At 42.1% G+C, this 21932-nt stretch overlaps 1 protein-coding gene across 1 annotated transcript in view; it reads left to right on the top strand.

The window, feature by feature from the left end:
- DOCK11 (dedicator of cytokinesis 11) overlaps window positions 1-21932 on the top strand; it is a gene marked incomplete at its 5' end in the record, with an annotated part of 190438 nt that overhangs the window by 35914 nt on the left and 132592 nt on the right. The window contains 7 exons of the mRNA XM_082680876.1: window positions 4658-4774; window positions 4858-4947; window positions 5743-5825; window positions 6834-6903; window positions 7747-7842; window positions 18991-19125; window positions 21392-21569. Of these exons, the coding sequence (XP_082537002.1) occupies window positions 4658-4774; window positions 4858-4947; window positions 5743-5825; window positions 6834-6903; window positions 7747-7842; window positions 18991-19125; window positions 21392-21569 (769 nt within the window). The remainder of the gene's footprint in view (window positions 1-4657; window positions 4775-4857; window positions 4948-5742; window positions 5826-6833; window positions 6904-7746; window positions 7843-18990; window positions 19126-21391; window positions 21570-21932) is intronic.

Below are 21932 nucleotides of genomic sequence, written 5' to 3' on the forward strand. Positions count from 1 at the left end.
TATTGACTTATTTTCCTTTGGGGGACTAATATAAAGCTTACTGTTTCAATAAATGTATTTCAATGAAAGAGAGATTTGATTTGAAGAAAAATACGAAGTATATGGTAGTGCAGAAGTTGTGGCAGAAATCTTGAAGATTGTACCATGAGTAAGTCGAGTTTGGGAGACACTTAAGAACAGAAAAAGGCTCAGTAGTTGGAAGACTTGGATTTGAATCCCGATTCTACCGCTAGATGTGGATAGCTGATCCTAAGCTCCGAGCCAGTTTCTTCATGTACGAAGTTGAAATGATAGTATTTTCCTTGTCTATTTGATGCGTTTTGGTTAAGAAACGGGTAGAATATGTATTGAAAGTGTTTTCTTAAAGACTGCAGAGTCATCTTGGAGTGAAACAACCACCAAAACCCTAATAATATGAGCAGCAAGTTATTTCAAGAGAGCTCAGGAATCAGTGAATGAGAACTTTCAAATGCAAACCTTTTTTTTTTTTTCCCCTGCATGGTGAAAACTGAGTAGGTTCCAAATTTAGGCTGACGGTTTTCCTGTCACTACTTAGGAAGAGAAGACTGAAACATATGCTCGCTTCTCTTCAGATTATATAAATGCTTTTGCCTTTTACTTAACACTGCTACAGAACTTATAGAAGGACGCAGTGAGACCTTGCTATTATTTGGGTGTTTATGAACTACTGATTATTATTATTTTTTAAAATAAATTTATTTATTTTTGGCTGCATTGGGTCTTTGTTGCTGTGCATGGGCTTTCTCTAGTTGCGGCGAGCGGGGCCTACTCTTCGTTGCGGTGCGCGTGCTTCTCATCGCGGTGGCTTCTCTTGTTGCGGAGCATGGGCTCTAGGCACGTGGGCTCAGTAGTTGTGGCTCGCGGGCTCTAGAGCGCAGGCTCAGTAGCTGTGGCTCACGGGCTTAGTTGTTCCATGGCATGTGGGATCTTCCCGCACCAGGGCTCGAACCCGTGTCTCCTGTATTGCCAGGCGGATTCTTAACCACTGTGCCACCAGGGAAGCCCTAAACTACTGATTATTATAACACAGTTTTCTTGCGTTAGGAAAAAGCACCTTTTCAGGCCAGTCAGTGCACGAACTGGCAGGAAGGCAGTGCCCAAACCTGAGAGAAAGACCCTTTTTGTGTGTGATGGAAGCTTTATTTCGGGTAACCCTGTAAGTCTGATAATCAAATCATAAAGCTGAATAGGAAAGTTAGATAAGGGTTATGTTCTAGACCGCCGGGCAGAGCTGCCATTAAGTCATGGTAATTCTAAAAGTCAAAGGTTTTCCTTGTCTCTGATGCCAACAGAGTTACAGCTGAATCCTACTGACAGCTCGAATTGTGCTTTTAATTCCGGGGAGAGGGCTGGAGAAACAAATGGGGATCGGAGGCAGCTGGGGGATGGGAGGGGGCCCTTAATCCTTCTCTTTTTCTTTTTGTAAAAATGAAGGCTGATTCACGGGCCTAGATCTTCTTCTAGGGGAAGATTTGTGGGACCCAGAATAGCCACCCCAGCTTCTTCTGCAGTTGAGCTACCCCTGACAAAGGAGTAGGAGTGAAGACCGAGAATGCTTAGTTGAATCAGTTTTCTATGAAAAGTGAAACCTCGTTTTCTGTAACATGAATATGTGGCCTTTGAAACACAGGGAGAGCTGGAAGTTTCATTTTTAGAAGGCATATACTGTACGTTTCAACAAGTGATTCATTTTGACGTATCCTTTAGCATAGTAATTTGACAACTAGGTTAGAAAGCTGAAGGAGGATTTTCTTTTTCAAAGTTACTTGGAGCAGGTGCCTGTGAAATTATTGTGCAGAGAAGATTAGCAGATGCTAATTCAACAGGTTAAACAATGAAATTGGAGGACTGTTTTTGCAATCTGTATTGGGAAGATAGTTGGCACCGAAAGCAAAACTTTGAAATTCAGTTTCTAAGGCTTGCCTTTTTTTTTTTTTTTTTAATCGGGGTAGTTGTTTTACAGTGTTGTTAGTTTCTACTGTACAGCAAAGTGAAGTGGAGTTCCCTGTGCTATACAGCAGGTTCCCATTAGTTATCTGTTTTATGCGTAGTAGTGTGTATATGTCAGTCCCAATCTCCCAGGCTTGCCTTTTTAGATGGGACTTTTATTCACTTAACTTCTCTGAGAAATTGATCACAGACTCTAAGTGTTAGGGCTCAAGCTTCACTCACAGTGTCCTTTCACTTGGGTCCACGAAACATGGTAGATATGGGACAAGGGGGTCAAATGTTCCTATCAGAAAAATCTCTGAGTTCACAAAATAGGAGTCTTTTTCCTTTTATTTCAGCTTGTTTTGCACGGGTATCCATAGACATGATAGGGATGATCTGCTTCATTTGATCTCATGGGTCAATAAATCCAAATTTAAGACTTGAAATGAAATATATCTTTGTTAGGATCTTTTTCCCCCAGATTTATTGAGATATAATTGAAAAATAAAAGTATATATTTAGAATGTACAGCGATTTAATATACGTATACCTTGGGAAATGATTACCACAATCGGAATTAATTAACACATCTGTCACCTCACATGGTTACCTTTTTTGTGTGTGTGAGAATGCTTGAGATATACTCTCTTAGCAAATTTCAAGTATGTAATACGGTATTGTTAGCCATAGTCACCGTGCTGTACATTAGATCCTCAGAACTCACTCAACTTATAACTGAAAGTTTGTACCCTTTGACCAACGTCTCCCCGTTTTCCCTCACCCCGCTGCCCTTGGCAACCACCATTCTCCTTTTTTTTAGATTCTACGTATAAGTGATACCATACTGTATTTGTCTGGCTCATTTCACTTAGCATAATGCCTTCAAGATTTATTCGTGTTGTCGCAAGTAGTGGAATTCCTTCTTCTCTATGACTGAACAATATTTCATTGTATATATGTACACGTCGCGTTTTAAAAATCCATTCCTCTCTTGATGGACACCTAGGCTGTTTCCATGTTTTGGCTATGGTAAATAATGCTGCAGTGAACATGGGAGTGCAGATATCTCTTGGAGATAATGATTTCTTTTCCTTCAGGTATGTACCCAGAAGTGGGATTGCTGGATCATATGGTAGTTCTATTTTTAACTTCTTGAGGCACCTCTATACTGTTTTTGTTAGGATCTTTTAGACTTGTTGAACACTGATTCTCATTCGTTAGAGTGGTTTACTCTCACTAACTAGTCTTACAGAGGAAACTCTGTGACGCCCTTCAGATATGGAACTGCGATATAGCTGTGACCATGTATAAAAACGGTTCTCAAAGGATGGTTTGGATACAGTATACTGGAGACTGCCTCAAATACTATGTACACAAATACAAATATAACCCCTATTCCATTTTGCTGTTAAGTTTTAATATATCTTAAATTCAAGTTTTCTTTATACAGTTTTCATTATAAAATTATTAAGAAAAATAATTTAAGTAAAACGCTATTACTAGAAGTCAATAATATATACCCGCCTGGGTTTACAGTAGTGTGTTGAGACATGGCTCTGGTAGAACCTGAATATCTCCAAGTTCATTCAACACTAATGACTGGTTGTCTGCTGAGTGCCAGGTACTGTTCTAGGTGCTAGGGTTATAGTGGTGAACAGATGAAGGGAAATCCCTGCCCTTAAACAGGCAGAGCCATAAAATAGACAGTGTATCAGATCAGGGTAAATTCAGTGAAGGAATAGATGATAGGAAGGTAGGTGATGGGATCCTATTCCAAGTTCAGTACCTTGAACTTTAGTATCTTGCTGTATTTCTCAGGGGAGGAAAGGCTATATGAGGTGGAAAGAACAGAGCTTTGGAGTCACAGAATCAGGTTTGAATTCCAACTCTGAAGGTGGGCAAGTTACGTAACCTGTTCTGAGTCCAGGATTTCTTCATCCGTAAAATGGGAACAAAGATTTAATCTATTTCATAGGGTTATTATGAGTCTTATGTGAAAAAATGTAGAGAAAGCACTTGGCACGGTGCCTGGTATCTAGAAAAGGCTCAGTAGATGCTGTTATCACTCTTATTAAATCAGTCACATCCTGGATTTCTCAGGGTCACTAACCCTGCTCCTTGTAACCTTGGCCTCGGGCTGTGGCCCTACTATCAATGGCCGAGTCACCTGGAAGTCCCACAGGGATCCCCTGACTTTGCCACCTGGAACCTCATCCTTTCATGCCCTGCCCATTGGATCAAGCACCTCCAGTACCCATGCCTGCCCCAGCTCTTTGGAAACTTGAGATGTCCTTTGGACAGCGTGCCTGGTACCAGGTAGGCACAGGAATGTTGCTACTTTTCTCCCCTTTAGTTACCCAGTGAATAGTGCATACTCAGTAAATATCAACTGACAGGCTTCCATATATGCCACTTTTTGTTTTGCCTTAAATTCGATAAATTGTTGGGTGGCACACGGATAAGCAGAGTACAGGGCTGTCTCTCCTGAACTCTTGTGTTTAGCAGAGAGATCTGTGTTTGTATGTATGTATTTGGTGTGTGGGTCTAATTATGGAGAATATTTCCCTCATAAAAGTGTCTCCTTTAATTGCTGAGTATCAATAATCCCTTCTTTGGTGAAATAATGTATCTTTGACACATGATGAGGAGGAACTACTCTCTCGTGAGTTTGACAGTATTAACTTTCTTTTCGTCTCTCATTAAGGAAAAGACCAAAGTTGTTGAGCCCTTGGACTATGAGAATGTTATCACCCAAAGAAAAACCCAGATTTACAGCGACCCCCTCCGAGATCTGCTTATGTTTCCAATGGAAGATATATCTGTGAGTTCACAAGCACTTCTTTAAAGAACAAAACTGCATTTTTCAAGGCCGTTCGTAGAGCGAGGATGTTCTTTGTCTTCTAGATCTCGGTGATAAGTCGTCAACGCAGAACGGTGCAGTCCACTGTACCAGAAGATGGTGAGAAGAGGGCCCAGAGTTTGTTTGTCAAAGAGGTAAGAGGCTCAAAGGCCACAGAAGAAAATTCATCATTCATTCATTTTAAATATACTGTATTTAAAATACTCTTTCCTGGGGAGATCTGTATGTGTATGGCTGTGCAGTGGAGGCTAACACAACATTGTAAAGCACCATACTCCAATAAAATTAATTTAAAAATTAAAAAAATAAAATACTCTTTCTTTAGTGTAAATGGAAAATAAAATTACTAGAACTTAACTGACCTACATAACAAGTCTATATGATGTGATATAGAGGATACAATTTAAATACTTTCACAAGTAGCTTGTATTCGTAGTCTTCTTTTTTTTTTAGAAGGCAAAGGACGTTGTTTACTTTTATTTATTGATTTATTTATGTGGCTGCGCCGGGTCTTAGTTGCTGGCATGCAGGATCTTTCTTGCGGCATGCGGGATCCGTGGTTGCAGCATGCGCGCTCTTAGTTGCGGCATGTGGGATCTAGTTCCCTGACCAGGGATCGAACCCAGGCCCCCTGCATTGGGAGCACGAAGTCTTAACCACTGGACCACCAGGGAAGTCCTCTTAGTCTTTTTTTTTTTATTTGAATAATCTTTGGACTTGGAGTCAGAGTGTCCAAGAGAACATGTGAATTGGTATTTATTGCCACCAACTGGTTTAGGAAGACATGGTTAATCCCCAAAGGAAGAGCCCAGTACCAGCATTCCCCAAATGATTTTTAAAAGTCTGTCAGCCTATTACCAGACATAAAAAAAGCAGATATACATGTACTTTTCCTACATTTCAAATTAAAGATTCTTATTTTCTTTCAGTGTATTAAAACTTATAGCACAGATTGGCATGTGGTAAACTACAAGTATGAAGACTTCTCTGGGGACTTTCGAATGTTGCCATGGTAAGTTTAGAATTTAAGGGAAACTTTCAAGAGGACAGTTATTAGACATTTTACCTTTTTTCAAACCATTTGTGAAGCTTCTCAATTATAACATAAAGCAAAACCTCAAACACCCAGCATGTTTGGTAAATGTATTTTGGGTAATTGGATATATTTTAACTTTGCTCATTGAAATGTTTTCCAAGATGGACGAGTTCACTTTTTGGCTTTGGTACATCTATATTGACCATAAGATCATCTTTCTTTGATTCTGGATAATGTAGTGAGCATTTTCTAGTGCTGTCAGTGAAGAAGCTAGAAGACATTTGGCTCAGTTTGATGGCCCCAGACATCTCTCGACAAAAGTACATCTCTTTGAGTTGCGTTGAAGGGCAGCCGTGAGCGCCCCGGCCCAAGATCCAGGCTGTCAGGGTTCAAATCTTATTTCTACCACTTCCTAGCTGGATGACCTTGGGCTAGTCACTCAGTCACTTGAGCCCTCGCTTTTCTCCCCTTTCTCATCCATAATACTATTAACCTCACAGGGTATCATACGGGAGATGTTTTGGAGAAATAAGACTTGGTGTAGCCTTCTGTAGTTTTCAAGGCACTTTCCCAGACGAGAAAACTGAGTCTTAAAGATGTCCTGTAAAGCTGAGTCCTAAGATGATCAGTCCAGGGTCATACAGCAAACAGACGGAAGAGCCAGAGTGACCTGATGTTGCTTTTAGGCCTGGGAAGGATAAGGTCCCACCACCAGTGACAGCTCTGGCACACATTCCTTGCAATTTCTGCCATTTGGGCTTAGTTACGTCTTCGCTGCTGGCTGCACATGTGGGAGTCCTTTTACAAAAGGTAATGCAAGTTTAGTCAGAGGGGAGAATCTGACTTCGGAAAGGAGAAAACAATTTCTCCTTCTTATATCTTGGCGTTTCCTTGGTTGTGAAAGAGAGAAGTCTACTCATCTTGCCTTTTTTTTTTTTTTGTCTGTTCTGCTTAGTGTCTAAGACAACTCTCTTGTATTTTCAGCAAATCTCTGCGACCAGAAAAGATTCCCAATCATGTATTTGAGATTGATGAGGACTGTGAGAAGGATGAGGTAAAGATGGGGGCAACTGCGCTGGTTTCTTCAAGATCACTTCTGCTGAGAGATTTCCCTGAGAAAAGATGAGGGAAAGAATTGTTTTTGAATGATCTGGGGCCAGCTTTCAAGCTGACGAGTGTCTTTAAAAATTTTTTTTTTTTAGGGGGCTTCCCTGGTGGCGCAGTGGTTGAGAGTCCGCCTGCCGATGCAGGGGACGCGGGTTCATGCCCCCGTCCGGGAAGATCCCACATGCCGCGAAGCGGCTGGGCCCATGAGCCATGGCCACTGAGCCTGCGTGTCCGGAGCCTGTGCTCCGCAATGGGAGAGGCCACAACAGTGAGAGGCCCGCGTACCGCAAAAAAAAAAAATTTTTTTAATTGTTGCATTTCCAAATGGAGCTTAGGAAAAAGCAAGTGAAATGGGCTGTGATGTGTGTATAAAACATGTTTTCCCACCTGTGGGACGCGCTTGTAGAGTTGCTTTTCCCGCACTGGGCATGTGGCATGGTGATTCATCTGGCCTGTCCTGCCTGATAGATCCCTCTTGGGACAGATGGCCCGGATGTCTGTGACATTTTGAGGTGCAGTTTGACTGTTTATGTAATGCAGAAAACTTTCCCAGAAGACAGTCCATACGATCCAGTAAATACCGAGTGCCTACTGTGTGCATGGCACAGAGCCCTTCATCCTGTAGTTAACAATTTCAAGTTTCATCAGGCATCTTCACGGTGGGGGGGGTGGGGGTAGGGGGAACTTTATGCTTTGGAAAGTGAGGCAGGGCCTAGTTCGTGCCCCCCGACTGTTTGATTAGATGCCAAGCCAGCTGCTGTTTTTACTGATGGTTTTCGCTCTATTTCAGGATTCCTCATCTTTATGTTCTCAGAAGGGCGGTGTGATAAAACAAGGCTGGTTGCATAAAGCCAATGTAAATAGCACCATCACGGTTACCATGAAGGTAAGAAGTAGTTATTATATTATTTCATCATTTTAAGGATATTGCCGTGACTAGCCTGTCTGGAAACAATATTTCTTTTTCAAACTTTCTTACAAGGAGCCCTAGCCAAAAAAAAAAAAAATCTTTAGTGAGAGGATTCTCACAAATGTATGGAATTTAAGAACTCTGACCCTCAGGATGAGTTTAGAAGTACACCTTTTTAAAGAAATGTAATTATTACCTTCTGAATCAGGATGTTTAAAAAGGAGGCTGTCAGTTGAATGAAGAAAATAGCTTTGAAACAAAAAAGGCATCAAAGGTTCCTGTGTGAAAATGAATGTAAATGAGTAGACAAATAGGGTACTCTGTTTCTTTAGCAGATATTAATTAGGTGCTTATTATACGCTGTTCACTGTGGGGAACATATGGCTCGCTAAGATGGGATCCCTGGCCTCCAAAAGCCTCCAGACTAGATAAGAAACATACCAAATTAACTACTATACCAAGCGGGACCTTAGTGCTGTCAGAACTAGGGACTTCTGTAGTCTGGCCAGAATAGTGAGTTTGTGTACGGGGTTTGTGCGTGGCCTTGAGTGCCTCGGACATGAGGTTGGCTTTTGTTCGGGAGTCTGTGGAGAACCATTAAAATCCGAAGGTAAAGCTAACAAGCTACTTGAAGATTCTGAGCGGAAAACCGAATTATTCTCTGATACCAAATATAACTGTCCTTCCAGATATTCAGTAGAACATCATGTGGTTTGCCGAGGATGATTCACACTTCCATTAAGTATTAAAGGTCATTCTATCTTTCACACAGCCTGCAAGCAGAAACCATGGTTGTCTACCAAAGGGAGACTCAAATTTTATCTTAATTTAATATTTTGCCTGCTGCTTTCCATTTAGTGGTCATGTCCTCTTCTCACTTTCATTTTCAAGCCCTGAAAATAATGAATCCAAGCGGTAGGATGCTTCCTGTGTGTCTCTTGCACCTAAGCCTGGGCCTTGGCACGTGGTGAGGATAAGAAAATCCACTTACTGATGACTTAATATGTGCCAGGCACCATGCTGAATGTTTCATATTCTGTATCTCTTTTAATCCTCATGGCAGCCCTAAGACACAGGTATTATTATTATTCTTGGTTGACAAATGTGGAAAGTGAGGCACAAAGAAATTCAGTGATTAACCCAAGGTCGTATAGCTTCGAGTTTTCAGAGGTGGGATTTGAACCGAGGAAGGCTGATGCCTGAGCCTCTGATCTTAATCAGCACACTGTTGATGCTTCCTAGCTGAGTGAGCGAGACTCAGGCATTTATCGTATTACCTATCAGAGTTACCGGGTTCCGAAGTGCATGTGTGAAGGTGAAAATTCTGGGCAGTTTGTTAGAAAATGCTTCTGTGGTTTTTGACTGCACTCCCTTCCCCTAACCTTCTCAAAATATTAAAATGCTCTACCCGTACTTAAGTTTTAGTTCAACATTAAGTAAATATAATGTATGGAAATCTGGATTTCTAAAACAAGACATTAGGAAGTTAATATCTTTACAAAACAATTCACAGGATTCCTTTCAATAGCGAGTTATTCTAATGACTTTAAATTATAATTTGCTTTACATATAACTTTTTTAGGAGTTCATATATTGTAAATCAAAATACAGTTGTCTGTGAAAAGTGCATGCTTTAAATTTTCTTTCATAATTTGTGAACTACAGATTGGTTAATATAATAGGCAGAATAAAGACCCCCATGCAAAGGTGGCCATTCCTAATCCCTGGAATCTGTAAATGTTCCCTTACATGGCAAAGGGGAGTTAAAATCACTAATCAGCTGGTAGGGAGGTTAGCCTGGATTATCCAATGTAATTATCATGGTCCTTTTTTTTTTTTTTTTTTTTTTTTTGCGGTACGCGGGTCTCTCACTGTTGCGGCCTCTCCCGCTGCGGAGCACAGGCTCCGGACGCGCAGGCTCAGCGGCCATGGATCACGAGCCCAGCCGCTCCGCGGCATGTGGGATCTTCCCAGACCGGGGCACGAACCCGTGTCCCCTGCATCGGCAGGTGGGCTCTCAACCACTGCGCCACCAGGGAAGCCCATCATGGTCCTTTTAAACTGGAAGACGGAAGCAGAAGAGGAGAGTTGGGGAAGGAGATGTGAGGGCAGAAGCAGGGTCAGAGAGAGATGCTGTGTTACTGGCTTTGAAGCTGGAGAAAGGGCCAAGAAATGGAAGCTGGAAAAGGCAAGGAAGTGGATTCTCCCCTAGAGCCTCCGGGAAGGAGCACAGCTCTGCTCTAACCTTGATTTTAGCCCAGTGAGATCCAGGTCAGACTTCTAACCTCCGGAACTGTAAGCTAATACATTTATGTTGTTTTCAGCCTCTAAGTTTGTGGTAATTTGTTACAACAGAAATAGAAAAGCAATTCAATCAGTTAGTCAAAGATTGATTGTTTAGCTTTTGTATTGCCTACCCCTGAGATTGCAAACTCCACTGCTTACAAAGGGCAGGCAGGAACCATAAATTCATGAAGCAGGGCTGGGGTGGGGGGGCGCGGGTGGGGGGGCTGGGGGGGGCGGGTGGGGGGGGTGGGGGGTGTCTGAGGCAACCTGGTGACCACGTGGCCCGGCTGAAGGGGACAGCTGCTGCTTGTTTCCAGCTAATTGTTGCTCTGCTGCTGCTGAGCTAGGCTCTTTGCTTTTCCTCTTTTCTATCCCCAGCTGTTCATATTTTGGCCGCTTCTTTCTTCTTCTTCTTTTTTTTAAGTGACATATAATTCACATAACATAAAAACACTTATTTCTTTTAAAACCTCTACCAAACAGTAGGCAGAGGAAGGAGAAGAAGGGTAAGCCAATTTGGTCGTCTGTGCTACACAGTTCTTTAAAAAAAAATGTGTGAGGAATAATTTGAGATATAAAGGCCGTTAATGAGCTTTGGGAATTGTCTCTGGTTATGGAGCTCATTTATCCCGGCTATTCTTTATTCTGGATTGTGGCTCTCCATTTTGGATTTCTGGGAGCTGGAAATACACCCCGTGTTCTTCTGGTTTCACCTCCAGAAGGTCCAGCCAGATTCAGTTAAAGGCGTCAGGGATTTTGCCAAGAAATTTTTTTTCCTATAAGAACTATGTTTGAACTCTTATTTAGTTTAACATCGTTGAAATTCGCGGACACTTGCAGTGTTTACTGTGCCCTCTCTCCCTATGTAAACAGAGGGCGTGTGAGTATGGAGCAGGGCAGGGAGAGGATTGGGCATGGGTGGCAGTTTCGTCGTTGTCAGGCTGGAGGTTGGAGCGAGGGCCAAAGCAGAAATCCAGGCCCATGAGCTGAGGTGCACTGGAGGCCTCAGGCTTGTATCCCTGGGTGCCCTGTGCAGGATGGGGGATCGTACACATTCATCCTGCTTCAGGCCTGGATTGGCTCAGGCATAGACAGAAGAACTGCAGTAAAGGGCTGCAAAGTTCAGGAGACATTCTGAAAGGAAAAATTCTGCCTATCTGTTTCTGCCATGTACATCTTTGAAGTGAAGCGTATTAGTGCCTCTCCTAAGCAAATGGGAAGATGATTCACGTATGCTGTTGGCTGAGTCACTTTCCTGATCGTGGTGGCAGTTTTACCTTTGGTGTATCCAGAGTCCCCTGCCTGCAAGGAACTCCAGCCCACACTGATGACAAGCTTTGCTGGCTTCAGCGATGAGCACCACAGGGCTAGAGCTCGCAGAGTTGAGAGCAGAGAACCGTTTCTATTAGGAAATTCAAGTGTTGACAGCCCCTGCAAATACACAGCAGACTAACCGGGAAGCTACAGCAGAAGGATCTGGGCATTAATCATGACTCATTGGCAAGTAACAGCCTACGGGAGCCGTGCGTCTTCCCTCCTATTTTATCTGCACTTCTTGGATGCGCTGTGGTTAGACACCGGCCTGCAGATCCTTCTGGGGATGACAGGATTAAAGCAGGGCAGCTTGGTGTCTTTTAGAGTGAGGTGTAAGCTTACAGATCTTTATTCACTTAAAAATTTCTGGATATTAAAAACTATGTAGAATCAGTCCTTTGGAAAGTTTGAAATCATGCATGACCACTTTACACTGTTTTTTTTTATCAACAAGTCCGAGTCCTTTTCCTGGCCCTTTTGACTCTCAGAAATAAGGCAATCTAATAGCCCGGAAGGAAGAGAGAGAGAATCATGAGAGGTTAGAAAGAAAAAAAACGGAGGAAAGAGGGTTAGAAAAGACTCCACAACGTCCAGGAGGTAAAAGGAAATCAGAAGACTCCTACTTTATAAGTTCTTTTGAGAAGGCAACCACATGACCTGTGATGCGACGTGAATAATGTAGCCAAAGTAATTTGTATATGGGCCGCTTTAGAAAGTTCAGCCTCCCTAACTAGCTGCCAGACAGTTTTGCAAGAACATTCAAGTCGATGGTGACGGGCTCTAGGGAAAAGGGGCTGGTGAAGAAACCAAGCTGAGTTCTTCATATTGGAAGATTGGAAGACCCCGTATTTATGGAATAAACCTTTGTATTTTCCCCAGTATACACCTTTCCACCAGCTCGGTCAGTTTAGATATAGTCTGCACCGTTTTCTGCAGTTGTCATTATTTTCCCAGAAGTGCTTGCTGAGCTTCCCCATTATTGGCTGAGAACTAGCCGTGAGGAACCCAGGCTACAGGAGAGCTGCTAATGATGTGTGTCACTCTCCAAGTCACAGTTCTCAGTGCCCGAGCATGTCCTTTCACGGAGGCGGCTGTTGGCCACACGCAGCTCTCGCAGAAGCTCTGTTGGTTGTCTGGGCACGGTGACCACCTTGCTCAGCTCATAATTGCTTTGTTCCCGGTGTTCATGTTAAAACAAGACAGGCCTTGTCATAGGTGATTAATTTCCCCAATTTGTACCTTCTAGATAATGAGAACACGCCCCACCGCCTCTCTTCAGCTCCTGGGAAAGTTTTGGAGAGAAGTTTTAGATAGCATAGAGAATAAACGATCTCTCAGGCAGAAACTGCAGTCCTAACAGAAACCTCCATGCTCTCTTTCCCAAGTAGCTGCTAGAGACATCTGCTTTTCTCAGCTTCTCTCCATATCCGTGAAGGAATTTAGTGTGGACTAGATAGCTCTGATATTGGACGTGACCTTCCCATGCATGGTATTTAGAACTGTTTTTCCTAAGGGGTATAATGATGTATGGAATAAGGAAGAATCTGATCTTGACGGTGGTTTTTCATTTTAAAAAAATCTGCTATAGATTCTTGGCCAACCCATTGGGACACCCACCTTTATGCATCTTCTTGGCTCAATTTGGTCACATTTCTCAAGCTCCCTCCTCCCCGTTCGTAGCAATTAAACATTGAAGTGTCTGGGTATGTTATCAGGGTTGCAAGTTCAACTGCTTGATGTATGACTCACTTCTGGTGCCCTCCTTCCCTCCCTCCCTCCCTCCCTCCCTTCCCTCCTTCCTTTCTTTCTTTCCTTCTTTTCTCTTTCTTTCTCTCTCTTTCTTTCTTTTTTCTTCTTTGCACAAAACAGAGCCATTTGTTATATATCCAGAGTCTAAAAGTTCTCACTTATTCTTTGACTGTTACGGGAGGGTTTTTGGCCTTCTGCAGTGGGAGAACAACAAATCAAAAGAGGATTTTACCTAAGAAAACACAGCTGATGTTAAAATAATTGCTGGGAGGCCAAGGTCACTATGTTTACTGGAAGAAAGAGAAGAGGAAATCTTTTATTTTTGATATATTAATACACTGTACGCTCAAGTCTGCTAGTCTGTCTCTCACAGCTAACAAACGGATTACACTCATTTTACCGGATAAGGGATTTCTCACTAATTTGTTTTTTTTTGTTTTTTGTTTTTGCGGTACGCGGGCCTCTCACTGTTGTGGCCTCTCCCGTTGCGGAGCACAGGCTCCGGACGCGCAGGCTCAGCGGCCATGGCTCATGGTCCCAGCCGCTCCGCGGCATGTGGGATCTTCCCGGACCGGGGCACAAACCCGTGTCCCCTGCATCGGCAGGCGGACTCTCAACCACTGCGCCACCAGGGAAGCCCTAATTTGTTTTTTTTTGTTTACTTTTCCCTCATTCGTTGGTGACTGTTTAAAACCATTTATTAGGGGCTTCTTATGTGTCAGACAGTATTAGGAATCAATGAGTTCATCATCACCAAGTATATCTTGAATACCTTATTAGTACAAGGTGTTGGCACTGTGGAGGGCAGAGAGAAAGAGAGGTGTAACACGTAGAGTTCAAACCTGTTTGGGGAGATGAGACACACAATAATAATGTATTGTTTCAAGGTAGTACAGAGACCCAGTGCTATATGAGTCCAGATCTGTGATCTGGGGTCAGAGAAGGCTTCTTGAAGGAGGTGGGGCCTCCAAGGAAGGGAATCAGAAAGGAGGTGAGTGTGGCAGGCAGTGTGTACAGGACAAGTGTGTTAGGTGAAGTTGGGTAGTCTTGGGAGATGGAGTCGATTTGGTCCTTTGGTATTGCCCCGTGCCTCAGTTTCTCCTCTGTAACATGGAGATGATAACAGTAATTACCACACGAGGCCATTATGAGGATTCACTGATGTAATATGAGAAAAGCACTTAGCCAGAAACTGTAACGTAGTAGGCACGCCACACATGTCACAGATTGTTATTATTTTATATTATTAGTAGGACTGTGAGAGCACCTTGAATACCAGATCAGGCACGGGAGCCTTACCACGTGGGTAACTGAGGGTCATTGAAAATTTGAGCAGGGCCATGACATGCTCTAAGAAAGATAATTTGTCTCTAATGAGAAGGGTGGATTGTAGACCCCTCCTTTTAGACTTTGCTTCAAACTAAATAGTTAAAACATCTCCAGTGCCTAGATAGGGTAGAATTATCAAAGAAAAGCTATCTGAGTTTTAACCAGTCTCCCAGACAGTAGACCTATATAATATATTAAAACTTGGTAGGACTGTAATATGATACAGTGGAGAGTGATGAGTGATATATCAGGTTGCCAACCTACTGGTAGGGGTATTCGGCAGGATGACGTTGCTGACATTCTGGTATAATTAACTGCAGTTCAATTTTCTGATAAGTCGTGGGGTTTTCTTCCCCACTGTTTCTTTCATCTTCGCTTCGAACAGCTCTGAGACCCAGTGTGTCTCCGGCTTTCTCCTTTTCCTTGCTGCCTCTTTTTTCCTGTTCCATCAGAGACATGAGTCAAGTAAGTTTCCCCCGCCCCATTTCTACATTGCTCCTGGCCCACCTACTTGGCCAAAGCCTTCAGACCATCCTTTCTCAGGGCTCCTGGTTCATAGAATTTAGCAGTAAATAATTACCCTCTAGGGAACACACGTAGGTAAACACCTTTGAGATTTGTTATATAAAATGATAAAAGGCTGTCCTCATTTTGAGGATGCTAGGTGCTCGAACTTTCTGGCCTTCCATCTTTGATTCAACCGAGTGACAGAAGGCCTTTGTTCCTGCTCCAGAAAGGGTCATATGGTAAGTGTTCAAAAGGTTGTCATCCAGACAGCTCAGGGCCTTCAGGAGACTTGGCAGGACCTGTTCCCAGAGAATTATCTCCTTTGGCTAACTCTCTATTTTATTCTTCTGGGTGGTCTGAGTGGGCCACTCATTAGGAACCATGCCTCTCACTGAGTACGGTGGGGAATTTTCAGCTGTGTTCACCATCTAGGAAAAATAATAAAGGTGCGGAGGAGGAAAAAGAATATGGGCGTTACAGAGAAACACCCTTCTATTCGATGAAACCGCTGGAGAATCTGTACTGGAGAATGAATTATTCATTCATTCCTCGTTCATTTGCAAAATTTTATTGCTTTCCAGGCGCTGTTACAGGTACTGGGGCTACAGCAGTGGATGAGACTTGGACCTTAACGGTTTAAAAGAGGCAGACAGCAAATAAATAAATAGATAGATGAATAAGATATATTTGAATAGTGATCGTTCTATGAAAAAGCTAAAATAAGGTGCCGCCGTGAGGGCAGGTAGTCATAGAAGGCCTCTCGGAGGAGGTAAAATTCAAGTGAAGGCCTGAAAGAAGCTGTGGATATGTGGGGCAAGAGGCTTCCAGGCGAAGGGGACATGACGTGCAAAGGCCTGAAGAAGGTTTTTTGTTTGAGGAACAGCAGGTGAGCCAGTACAGCTGGAGCAGCATAATTAGAAATAAAATCCAAGAGATAATCCAAGGCCAGAGCCAGCACATCATCCCAGGCTATGGGGGAAGGATTTGGGGTCTTATTCTAACCTTGATGGGAAGCCATTGGAAGGTTTGGGCAAGATTCTCTTTGTCATTGTCCTGTGATTCTGATTCCAGTTCTGCCATCGACTTGTCTGTGTGAACTTGAGTGAGGTCTTGGTCCCTCAGTTTGCTGTTAGGTAAAATGTGGATAATAATGCTTATCGTCAAGTGACATTAAAAGAATTAGCTCTTGGTTACAAAGGACTTGAGGCCTTCAGATGAAAGGTATGATATAGGGTAATTACCACTGTTCTATATAGTCATCATTTTAACAGTTGTCTTCTTTTCGAAATGGAAAAAAACAACGTAGACCGGTACCCTAAATAGCAACATTAAAAAAAGCCCTGTTTCTGACTTCCCTTTTTGGTTCCATATGAGATTTAGGATACCCCTTTCTTCTCTGAAAAGTACCTTAAAAGCTTCCCGGAAGTGGAAACCCAACATATATCATAGAATATTAGAATGAGAAGACGTCTTCGAGATCTTACAGATCTGTCGTTGGGGCAGAGTCTGCTGTCTCTAGAAATGATTTTTTAAAAAATGTCCTTACTGTGAAAACTGAGTGCTTTAAGCCTGTAGGAAATCGCTTGGGGAGTGTGGCCCCCAGCTGGGAAGGCTGCTGTGTTATTTGTTCATTTTCAATAAAATTATTTGTAGATCATGAAAAAAAAAAGAGGATCTTACAGATCATTTGATCTGATCCCATCATTTTACAAGTGAGGAAGGAGAGAAGCCGAGTCTTGAGGACGGTTTCGCTGCTGGGGAGCAGGAATGCTGGGTGAGAATCAAGATCGTATGACTTTCAGGCATCTGCTCTCTCCCCAGATTCACGAGCTGCCTTACCTCAGTGTCACATTTAGACATAATTGCAGTGTTACAGGAAGTGATTTACTGTAATTTCAGATCCCTTTCCATCTCTATTGTGATGATCGTGCTTTGCTAATATTGGCAATGGCGGCTGCCACAAAACATCTTTGCTTGGTGAGGGAGCTGTACATAAAAAAATGTTGCAGGCTATAATTTGACTCTGTGCCACAGATGTTTTGCTCTGTGTTTTCCCTTCCTCTGTTGCTGGCTAAGGACTGTGCCAATGGAGTCTACAGACTGTACCACTGAATCTATGAACTTTGAGTTTTAGATTTGATCATGGTTCAGATTCTAATCTGGTTGTAATTTTTTTTATGTTAACTTTTGCCTGGAAAATGTATTTTAATTTTTGTCATACATAAGTATTGTGATAACTTCTAAAAAGTGGTGTTTTGTTCATTTGAAATCAGCTCATTATGTCATTTTAGGTCTTCTGGTTCCATCAATTTAATAACAGCTATGAACCACTGTCATGAAAATAAGCAAACATAAATATATGTATATATACACATATATATATGATCACCGTTATGATTAACATTTTCCTTATATATGAATCTAGATTTCTTCATTATAGTTGCAGTAAACTTAAATGTGGGTAAAATGAGATCACACACACACACACACACACACACACACACTTTCTGTGCCTTTGTATACTGATGCAGTAATGATTACCTGATTGGCATTGAAAAACAAAGTGGTATTTTCTACTTGGACTTCTTTCTGTTGATGCCATGTAGCCCACAGGGCCCCTCCCTGAAACAGAAGCAGTAAGCATTTACCAGTCTAACCTGTTAGGGTGTTCCTCACACTGGTATATTTTTGTCATTCATTCTAAGATCAGTGATATTTGAACAAGTCAAAAATAACTACAAGCGTATGATTTCTTTTTACTGGTTTTCCTTAAAAGAAATGCCCCTTAACCTATTTCTATATTTTGCTTACCCTCATGCCATGGAGAAATGAATTGTTGATATCTTAGATACTTTGCCAGGAGTTAAGTAGTTTTCAAGAATAATCTTGCCAAATAATACTCTTTCCATAATTAAAGTTCTTAAAATAGTCAGAGATCGTACTGGATTATCAGATGGGTGATTGAAAATGGCCAGCTTAGGTCTTAAAGCTGACTTCTGTGAGTAAGACAAGATGCATAGGAATGCGTTTCTTCAATATGATCACCAAGAGGCTGTTTCCTAGTCTGTCTTCCCATTCCCGTCCTGAAATGATTTTAGATCTCTTAACCAGGGGAATTTTACTATAACAAATGCTGAACACAGCGTGCAGTCTGTGGCTTACTGAAAGAAGCATAGATTCATCAGAGAGCTCTGAATCCTAACCCTAACCCTTTTTCCACTTCCTTCATCAGGTCCAAGAGTCTTTTAAGGGAGAGTAGAGGGGCAGAATAAATGAATCAGGCTGTCTTTTCCTCCTTTTCCCCATTGCTGTGGGCTTCGCTGTGAGTTGTAGCAACAGGCTACTCCTTAACTGTTGTGAATCCCTAATTTCAAACGCGTGGCCCAATCACATTGGGCCTCTTGACTCAAATCTCAGCATACAGGGTGCTGAACAGCAACTGGTGGCATCTCACTGCTCTCAGTATTTCCCTGTGAGTGTGTTATAAGCTGGACTCTCGGCAGTGGGGACACTGGAGCAGCATAGGTGAGTGCAATAAGATGTGCAGGTGATAAGTAACTATATGATAGAGGGTGTGTGTGTGTGTGTGTGTGTGTGTACACCCTTAGATTTGTGGTGAGGTGAACGAAATTATAAGAATCCAGTCATGGTTTGCAATTAAACAGAAGTATGCTGTAGCGAAATGTAGTGATTCAGATACAAAACTGCTTTATGAACTTTAAAGTGTTAAAACTTCTCCAGATACTTGACTGAGAGTAAACCACTTGACTTCAAGCTCTCCATCTTAAAACGAAATCAAGATAATGGTAATTCCTAATGACTTCCCCAAGTTGTCTGAAGATTGTCCAGATACAATGCGTGTGGCAAGCCCTTCAAGGTTTCTTGTTCAAATGCAATGTATACATAACAAATGTGTCACTGCTGTTTTTTCCCCCATAGGTGTTCAAGAGACGGTATTTTTACTTAACTCAGCTTCCCGATGGTTCGTATATTCTCAATTCCTATAAAGATGAGAAAAATTCAAAAGAATCTAAAGGTTGCATCTACTTGGATGCCTGCATTGATGTTGTTCAGGTAGGGTTATTGATCAACTTTTAAGAACCTCAGTCTTTTTCTGCCTTGGTTAATGACATCTGCATCCACCAAAACATTCATACTAGCAATTCAGAATCCTCTTCAGAGTTCCCACTCTCCCTCTGTGCCACTATTCAAGTGTTTACCCAGTCCTTTGGAGTCTGCTCCAGGGTGCCTCTTGAATCTCTTACCTTCTTTCCATTCTCACTGTCTTCCTCTGGTTCCCCCTTTTATCTTGTCTTGCCTAGAGTCTCCCCTTCCTGCCTTCTGATGTGTCATCCGGCTTCCTAAGACGTAGATGGGGTCCTTCACTGGGATAGGTAGGGTGGGTGGGAGGGAGACGCAAGAGGGAAGAGATATGGGAACATACGTATATGTATAACTCATTCACTTTGTTACAAAGCAGAAACTAACACACCATTGTAAAGCAATTATACTCCAGTAAAGATGTTAAAAAAACAAAAACAAAAAACCTTTTGGCTCTTGATTTATTGTCTTGCAGAGTGAGCTCGAAATCTCTTACCAGGGCATTGCAGGCCCGCAGTGATTTGACCTTACCAACCCCATCCCCCGGCATCCCCATACACATTCTGTGCTCTAGTCACGCCAGGCTAAGCACTCCACTGAGTTTCACGCCTGTGTGCCTTTCTTACATTTGCTTCTCTGCTTGGCATGTACTTCCCCTTCTGTTCCTGTTTGAATCTTATCTGTTAAGACTTGGCTCAAATGGGACTTGTGGCATGAAACATTTTTTGTGTTCTTCTTCACCCTCATGGAATTAAGCTCCACCTCCCCTGTGCTACCACTGTACTTAGCTCTGTGCGTTCCTTTTTGGATTACAGGGACCATGTCATATTCATGTCTGGGTCCCTTATAGTGATCAGCAGAGTTGCACATACAGTAGGGGCTTACCAAATGTTTGCTGATTTGAGTTACTTGAGGAGGCAGGGACATTAGGGTTAGCGTGGATGGGGTGGGAAGCAGAGGGCAGAGAGATGATTCAATAGGAAGTTGATTGACCGTGTGATAGGAGCCATTACTACAGAGCCGGGGTGGCCTGGTCGACAAGAAGGAGCACTGCATTGAGTGGAAGGCAGGAGATGTTGCTTCAACACCCTCAGCCTACCTGAATCTTAGTTTTCAGAACTGTAAAGTGGGATTAATAATATCTACTCGCTTTATCAAATGAGATTGTCATGAGGAGCAAGTGAAGACACACTTTAAAACATGAAATATAAAAGCTATAAAGATCTATGCGAATAGAAGTTGCCTTCTTTTATATATATATAAATGTGACAGCTTTCTTATCTACTGAAAGAAGGCACATACAATTCCCAGATTTTCTCAATTAGCTCTAGTCCGGACTGACCTCCTTTTCTGGTGCTCCTCTATTTACGATTCCCTCCTCCCAAATATTTTCAAATATATAAATCTTTATGACTTGCTACAGCAGTTTCATTTCATTCTTTACTACGCTTTGAAGATGAGGAGGAACTTCCCTTGGTTCCTTCTTGAATGATGACCACGCACTGGAAAATTACTGATTCATGAGCCTTTCTTGAAATTAATGCTGAGGTATTTGGGAGCGGGGGAGAGTGTGTCATTTCTTTTGTCATGACAGAGAAGGTGGCAATATAAAAGAGGTGGCATCGTGTTTGAGGAAAGGAAGAGGCTTCTATTTTCCTTGTATGCTAGCATTCAGCCTGGGCCATTTCCATCACTTTTATGGAGAGCCACAATCTAATATGAACCAACTGTGATGCATTTCATATTCTGCATGGCAGAGTGAATCAGATAGTGATATTGCATTTTATGGTGTGATATAAAGCAAGTACCAGGTTTATTTCAGGTCACATTTAAGCTGGTTTTTAAGGGCTGATTTTGAAAATCTGTGAATATGCCAGGAAAACTTAAAGCAGGGTGGAAATAGTAAAACATTTGCTTCTTTTTATGCTGGTAGTTTGATTATCCAAACGTGGAGGATGTCAGAAGGCCTTAAATGATAATACTCACTCAACGTGTAGTATTTTATGCCAACTTTGTGCATATACTGCTGTGCTCAGTACTGAGGGGGATAAATAAGATGTTTGACGTGGTCATTCGTCGTCTTGGAATTTCTATTCCTTGTTGAAAGAAGCAGTTCTTTCGTGGAAGTATTGACGTACATATGTGCTGAGCTGAGGTAAAAGTAAATAAACTAATGAAATCTAATATTAAAAGGGCAACTAAACTAACTGAACACGTCTTTTTTTTTTCCCCCCTCCAGTGCCCCAAAATGCGCCGTCATGCTTTCGAACTCAAGATGTTAGATAAGTATAGCCATTATCTGGCTGCTGAAACTGAGCAGGAAATGGAGGAATGGTTGATAACTTTGAAAAAGATTATTCAGATCAATACCGACAGTTTAGTGCAAGAGAAAAAGGAGACGGTAGAGGCAGCACAAGGTCAGAATTTTTAAATGATTCATTATTGAGGTAAAGCCCTTGTCTTTAATCCATGGGAATGTCCTTTGTGTAGAGTGAATATAGAACTCTTAATCTTGAAGGTGACCTGCTTCTTCATTAAAAGTGACTATGGAGGTTGATAGGGTTTTCTTTTCTTTCTTTCTTTTTTTTAAGAGTTGATATGCTACATGGGCTCTGACATATGAAATATAACCAGACTGAAACAGATAGGGAATTCATGGCAGATTTTCAAAAGCCCATTAGAGTTTTCCCTGTGCTTTCATAATCAAAATTCTTTGCAATAAATCTAGTAGGAGAGGTTGGGGTGGGAGAGGGAGATAGTTAGGATATTCCGCTTAGGTG

The sequence above is a fragment of the Grampus griseus genome (assembly GCF_964374135.1).
Source record: "Grampus griseus genome assembly, chromosome: X".
Classification (NCBI taxonomy): domain Eukaryota; kingdom Metazoa; phylum Chordata; class Mammalia; order Artiodactyla; family Delphinidae; genus Grampus; species Grampus griseus.